This window comes from Otolemur garnettii, unplaced genomic scaffold (genome assembly GCF_000181295.1).
Source record: "Otolemur garnettii isolate 467f Iridium unplaced genomic scaffold, OtoGar3 scaffold00009, whole genome shotgun sequence".
Classification (NCBI taxonomy): Eukaryota; Metazoa; Chordata; class Mammalia; order Primates; family Galagidae; genus Otolemur; species Otolemur garnettii.
Window position 1 is genome coordinate 11008070 of NW_003852404.1, and position 7562 is coordinate 11015631.

General features: G+C 41.3%; 1 protein-coding gene across 4 annotated transcripts in view; it reads left to right on the forward strand.

The window, feature by feature from the left end:
* APP (amyloid beta precursor protein) overlaps positions 1 to 7562 on the forward strand; it is a 272685-nt gene that overhangs the window by 244551 nt on the left and 20572 nt on the right. For 2 of the 4 annotated variants that reach the window (XM_023509699.1, XM_023509702.1), the window contains 2 exons: positions 1731 to 1952; positions 7236 to 7289. In XM_023509699.1, the coding sequence (XP_023365467.1) occupies positions 1731 to 1952; positions 7236 to 7289 (276 nt within the window). The remainder of the gene's footprint in view (positions 1 to 1730; positions 1953 to 7235; positions 7290 to 7562) is intronic. The other 2 variants (XM_023509700.1, XM_023509703.1) reach the window with 1 other exon arrangement.

The following is a 7562-nucleotide window of genomic DNA, read 5'->3' on the forward strand; positions in this document are numbered from 1 at the left end:
CCCTCTAAGCATTTCTATTTGTCTTTTTTTCTTATTTTGCTAAAGCTTATTTCCCTCTTGGTCCATGTTCACTGAATCCTGCTCAAAGCACCCTTTGTCAGTGGCGTTCACTTATCCCGCTTCTGACACCACTTGTCAGGGCCCAGGACTGGCCAGGTCTCTTGGCCCAGCTTAGGTAGGTTCTGGACACGGACCACTAAGCTACCTTGCTCAGGAACAGTTTCTCGTAGGTGCCTGAGAGCTATCTACTTTAGCTAGAGAGAGAGAGACAGAGTATCTTAGAGAGAGTAAAGGTCTTCTTAGAACAGATAGATCTTAGTCTTTAGCAGAGCTTGGTAATCTTCAGCAGAGACACCGTGCCGGCGTCCTGCAGGCAGGAGAGGAAAGAGAGTCAGAGTAAGTGGATCCGTGATAGAATGCGCATGCTCCCGACTGCCTTCTCCTCCAGCCTAATATAAGGCTGAGCTCGTGCTTCTCAACACCACAGGTGTAGAGACTGCCAATTCACCAATGCTCTCATCTCGGGAGCTCACTCATGCTTGTTAGAACCAAATCTCTCTCCATGCCCTTTTCACCAAGGTGTTCCATTACAGGTATTTCCTATAACGCTCACTCCTCTTAGCCATAGGCTATACGGGCTGCTACAGGTGTGGAAGGAGGGTAAGTGATAGTCAATACCGCACAGAGGTCAAGGACACCGTGGCCCCAGGGGAGGCCCGAGAGCTCCTCCCTGGGGAATGTTACTCCCTCTTGGGGTGAAAATGCAAACACCAATATCCTCTCTTGAGTATAGTAAGTGACTAACAGTCAGAAGCACACAATTTATGTAAAAGAAATGCCCATTTAATTTATTAAATCAGACACTGGCTACCTCGTTAGCCACTAGCTAGAACTCTGTATAACATGAAAAGGAGGACATCGAATGGGCCTTTTATCTGGAAGGAAAAAGTCACTATTGGCATCAAATATTGAATTTTAGAATGGTGCTACAGCTAATGGCGATACATAACTCAAATTAAACTGCAAGAGGACTGATAGGCTTAGGATTCCATTGTCTTGCAATAAAACTGACTTTATGGAAACTTATTAATCGTATGTATTAATGCTATTCCATCAAATTATTCTAACAGGTATATTTGAACAGAATGTAAGTCTTTCAGATCATTTCTTTTTTACCAATTGAAGAGCTAATTTGAAGGATGATAATAAAATATTACGTATCAAATTTAAATCTTGATTTGTATCTTCTTCACTTGCTCCAGCAATAACACTAACCAGGGATGTGTGTCTGCAGTGTCATAACAGATGACATAAACTCTTGGCCTGGGTGTGATTGGAAAATGAGATACTAGTGAATCAGATTGTTGTTAATAGCGCATACGTTCTCTCTGGACCTCCAATTTAAAACAATATTTGACACATGGAAAAACCTGGCAAATCTTGGTAACATAACAGGAGATTCACAGACCTCAATACCTTGGGTCATTTTTTAAAACAGTAGTAACACTTGATACCAGGTTATAATCCAATAAGCTCTTTTTTTCACAGTAAAAGATACATTTCAATGCTCTAACGTGATTCGAAGGTTTTCACTAGACCAGCAGAACTTGAGATAAGTCAGTGAGGAAGCAGCGTGTAAGGCAGTGGAGGTGGCGCCCGACGGGCAGTAACGCGGTGGCGGCCGCTGGGGCTCCCTCCACTCACCCCGGGGACGGTTTTGTTTCGTTTAGATGAGCTGCTTCAGAAAGAGCAAAACTACTCGGATGATGTCTTGGCAAACATGATCAGCGAACCAAGAATCAGTTATGGAAACGATGCTCTCATGCCATCTTTGACTGAAACGAAAACCACCGTGGAGCTTCTTCCCGCGAACGGCGAGTTCAGCCTGGACGACCTCCAGCCCTGGCATTCTTTTGGGGCCGACTCCGTGCCAGCCAACACAGAAAATGAAGGTACGAGTCCCCTGAGGGGGCGAGATTGTTCTGGTAGATAGACGTATGTGTGTGTGAGAGAGAGACAGAGACAGAAAGAGAGATCTTTTTTGGTTCTTAAGGGGTGATTTTTTTCCCCCTTTGTTGTAATAAAATATTTCATTTCTGTGTTACTTTAAGAAGGAATTATTAGGAGTTATACTATGTAGTCATTAAAATGACATGATGTTTGTGTGAATTATTCTTTACCTTTTTTTATGCTACAAAGTAAATAAAGTGACATTTTTTGGAAAAGATCCAGCTCCATTGTATAGATGGTAAAACACCACCTACTCATGATTGCCCTGACCACTGTCAGATAAAAAGCCTCTTGTTTCCCAAAGGTCCTAGTTTGCATTCAGGGGAGGGTCACCCTCGGAGTTATCAGCCCCATACAAGATGGACCCACAATATATTATTCAAGAGGCAATTCTACACATGGAAAATGGAGGCGATAACATTTTTTTAATTTTTATTTTCCCATTATTTTCTTAACTCTTATAATAATAAAGGCAGGTATGTAAAGAATGCATACTGTATGCCATATATTATTTTTATGACTATTTTTTCAAATGAGGAAGTGGAGGTGCCTGGAGAGTAAGTTCTTCAGTAGTGATTTTTGGTAGGAATTTTTTTTTAATACTTTGTCACAAAGGGATGTATTGTTGCTTCTGTAACACTATGAGAAGGAAATAGTACTTAAGAGCTCTGAGTCTTGAGTTGTGGGTCTCCTTATAATCAGACCCAAAATTCTTCTTACAACTGTCTTGATAAGTTTCCTCAATGATCAATTTTTAAATAAAATTGGCAACGTTTCGGGGCAAATCAGTGTAATGGGCATAACTGATAATGTGTTTCAACACGTGAGTGCTCAGGTCCAACAGCAGCTTGTGTCACAATCGACTGCCTGCCCCCGGAGGGACGTGACAGTGTCAGATTCAGGCTGATATGGGGGTGGGGGGGGCTGTTTTGGTTCAGGCTTTACAAGCAGCTTAAGCACAGTGATGTCATTTTCCAAATTAAAAGCTACAAAAATGCTTCATGTTTGAATATAAAATGGCATTAGTTCTGGGTTTACATTGTCATAAACACCTGTGTGTCCAGTGGGAAATTAGAGAACCATGTAGGGTGCAGGGCCATTTTTATTTGTTGGGATCGCCCTGGGCACAGTGTCTGACATCTTTGGTAGCCCTCCACTAAAATCCATTGGGGTCCCCTTTCCCGCCCCTCTCTTAGTGACTGTCAGAACCGCTTCCACGGTACCCACCCTCTTGTGGGATATTAAGTCCTGCACCTCATTCCTAAGTGACACAAATCTAGGTTTAATTCCAGCTCTACTTTCTGCTTCTGAGCAAGTTACTCGGCCTCTCTGGCTGTCTGACAGTTTGTAAAGTAAGGTTGATAATAATTTCTAACTCAGGGCGAACATTAAATAAGAAGGCACAAAAAAAGCTTGTAGCAGAGTACCAGGAACATGGTAAATGTTCAGCGGTAGCTTTTTTTTTTTAATGGAACCAGGATCTTATTAGAGAGATTTTTATCAGCCTATCTCCAGATGAATCACCATATTGCCCAAACAGCTTATCTTTAAAAGAATGGTTATGACAAGCCATATTAGGAGATCCGGTCATCCCTCTGCTCTCCTCCCTATGCACTTGTTCCTTCTTCATCCTTCCTTTTACAGACATATGCACACACATAGAGCTACTGAAAATATCTAACATTCTCCAAGCATTTCCTTTCATTGTTCATGCAATCCTTATCATTACAGCTTCGAATGTTTACCAGAAAATGCATTCTTTTTCTCAGTAACAGTCAAGTCCACAGGAAGGTCTGATGCCCAGACATTGTTTTAATTTACATTGAAATTTAAAATAAGCATATCTCAGACAGTTTTCCAACCTGATAGGCTCTTGAATAGCTGCAATTTGCCTTAAGAAATGTTTGCTCTTTGATTGCAAATCCATAAAATCTAAACGAATGGCAAAATTCAAATGAGGCTCTTGTTATACAACTGTTGTCAGGGATCACAAAACGATCTGGCCAGAGGCATTTGTGTTGATAACATTTTGTTTGCTCCACTTTATCATGACTGCCTGAGAAGGCCACTGGGGGCATGCAGTGGCCACCAGAAAGTCTTTGGGGCCAGCAGTCTGCCTTTTGTAAATAATACGTCCATGAAATACTATAATATTTTTAAAGACACAACAGGTCTTCTAACAGGATTCACTTATTTGTAGCGTGACGCTGCCCTCTGGTATACTTTTAAGTAGATATGAAGAGGCAAAGAGGAAGCTGATTTAAATGGTGAAAGGTTAAATAATACCTGTCTTTAAACCTACCATCAGTCCTTTTCAAGACTCTCTTATTCCTGTGTAAAACTGGGTCCCTGCTGTTCCTTAGTCCTGCTGGACAGGGTATACAGGGCAGCACTAGCTTGGGTCTATAACAAATAATACCGGAACTAACAAACTTAAAAATCCCACAATCATGATCATTCTATTTCTCCTCTTATAACAAAAGATTTGATTCAAAGCTGCTGAGAGTAAGGGAATAACACATTAGTGCTTACATTTTATTTTAACTCTTTAGGAGAATCTATTTCTTATTTTTAATATACTAAAAATTCAGTTAAAATGTTCTGAATGCTTTATATTGATGAAGTTACTTTCTGGTTCAGTAAGTAAAGGTCCATGTGAAAAATTAGAAAGTATTTGCACTGGATAGGGAAATACTGCACTCTTTCTCTTGCTGATGTGTGTGTGTGTGTGTGTTTTTTTTTTTTTTTGCAAGGATGTCATAATTGTCTTTTTATTATTATTTTTTATTAAATCATATCTTTGTACATTGATGCATTTATGAGGGGTTCAGTGTACTGCTTTGATATACAATGTGAAATGCTTACATTGAGCTAAGTAACACATCCATCAGTCATAATTGCCTTTAAAAGAAAAAAGCCTTTCGTGATCCATGCTCCCTCAACTTAAGAGCTACTTAATTTTTGAACATTAGCGCATGCTAAGTCAGGTTTGAACTGTTAAAGCAGATGACTGTTTAAATCACTGAAATGATTACTATGTAATCTTTCTAAAAAATAGGAAAGGTCTTATTGCTATTCTCAAGTAATACATGCCCATTAAAAAAAAGACAGAAATTTATAAGAATAATCTTCTCTCTCTGAGATAACTAATGATACCATATGGTGGTAATGACTTTTAGACTTTTTTCTACGCACATTTGATGCTTTTTCATTACTCCCTTCAGCAGTTGTGGAATAGTGCTCTATCATTGGTACAGTTTCTCTCGCATAAGTATGTCCATTTGAACCCTGGAAAAACCCTGTTTATTTGCAATAAAACTGAGATTCAGAAACAATGTCATTTGCTAAAAATCACAGAGAATGTAACTGGTTCATTAGCAATGAACCCTGGGCCGACCAGCTCTTCAGCTTACATTTAAACCAGAAACACAACTGTCTTCCCCTGAGTCAAATATACGTTTCCTAATGACTTACCTGTTGATATATGAGATCACCCCTCACAGTGCTTATTTCCCTTGTGCATGTGGTTTGGTGTGTTCTTACCTGCAGCTGAAGCACAATTTGGGGCCCTAGTCTTCAGGAACTTCTGAGAAAGTATGATAATCCTTCAACCAACTCAGTTTCATGAGGAGTAATAAAGTCATTCGTTACAGGTTATTGCAGATGGGAACAAAGATGAAATGTAGGGAAACTAAACTTCGTTGTTGAGCTGTATTTGTGAGTTGCAGAAGGAAGTATGTCTTCTGGTGCATTAATGAAGCATACTAGAGGTTGGTCATCCTCACAGCACTGGTCACTATAGAGTATCTAATAATGGAATACTTAATAAGTACAGAGGAGTTTCTGAAACAGGCTTTAAGAGTTATTTGTCCCTCACTGCAATGAGAAGATAGAGATGTTACTGTTTCTGTTTTCCCTGTGGAGAAAGAGCCTCAGACGTGGTCGCTTGCCCAAGGTCACAGGCACTGTGAAGGTCGGGCCTGGATTTAGATGCCTCTGCTGTCCGTTCCGCTCCACCACACCACCAGTCTACAGGAGAAAAGACGGAGCCATTTCTTTTTTATTTCACCCAAATGTCCTCCTATAAATATTTCTTATGTCTTGAATCTTTGGCTTACTGCCACTTTCTCCCCCCTCATTGTTCCTGACAACATGTGGCATCTGGACCTAAATCTCGCCTTCACACGCCTGGCCTGTGTGCTTCAGTAAGCTGGATGTTTTCCCTGAAGTTGCGGAAAGCCGACCTCCTCGAGAGCACTTGGTCTCCATCAGTACCTGTGCTCACTTTCTCCTTCCCTCTTCCCTTCACATCTCCAGGCCTTACCAAAGGGCTTTTTCTCCTCCATCAGCTTCCTTGGCCATTTATTAATCTTAAAAGTCTTGCTTCTCTGCCCCTCCCTGGTTTCTTCAAAGACCCATATAAGTGCAAGAAGATATTTTCTGAGAATCAGAAGCACTTTGGGAAGCCCAGATGATTGATGGTGAGCAATGGTGGAGAATAGCTCACTCTGCTTTCTTTGGGTCAGGCCCAGAACACATACGAAGGAAAAATTGGGAATGCCGACAAATATAAAAGGAAGCATCTTCATGTCACACATTTCAGCTGTATGTCATCTATCAGATGGAAACCAGCTTTTTGACAAAAAAGAGAGAGAGAGAGAGAGAGACTGTGGTTTATCTCTTCTGCCCGCAAATGAAGGCCAGATTTGATTCGCTAAATGGCAGATTATGTGGTGAGACTTTGCTCTCCTGGCACATTCATATTTGCATTTCCCCTGGAGATTTAAGAGAGTCCTTTTGTAGTTAATTAACTGTAAGATAAGATTGCGCAGTTGTAAAAGGAGGTATCTTTAAGGTTTTTCTGCTGGGCAGGGTATAATATGTTTTATTTCTAATCAAAAGCCAAGACACCATCTCTAAGCTAGTGCAGAGGAGAATCCACCCTCCATCCCCTCCCCTTTGATGTCAGTGCACATCCTGGGGAGTGCTTTTATTAGAGAAACGAAGGAGCAAGATGGGCACATCAATAGCCCTGAGCCTTCTGAAGCGGCGCCCCTCCCGTGCTGTGATGCTTGGGATTAACTGGCTGTGGTTCTTTTCCAGCTGCTGCTTTTTGGTAACTTGTTTATTGCACATGCTTTTCCCTGCTCTGTGTCTGGGAGCCACGACTCACCATCTCGATTTGTCTTGTTTGCTTTTCTGTGTCTCTTGCTTCCTGTGCCCAGTCGAGCCTGTTGACGCCCGCCCGGCTGCCGACCGAGGACTGACTACTCGACCAGGTACTGAACCCGCTTTACCTCTCAGCATCTTGTGCTTGGGCTTAAACAGACGTCGCCTCCTTTCTCCAGGATAAAGCCGCGCTCAGTTGTGCAGGTTGCAGTTGAGAATTTGAAGTGACCCTAGATACTAAACTTTGCAAAACACTTCTCCGCTTTTGCTTACACCTCATCTCCCAAGTTGCAAATGAAGTGACCTAGTTTTGTTTCTGAACTTTCTGATGAAACTTAAAAAAGAGCCCTTCCAACTTTTGTGAGGTTTTTTCTTTCTTTTCT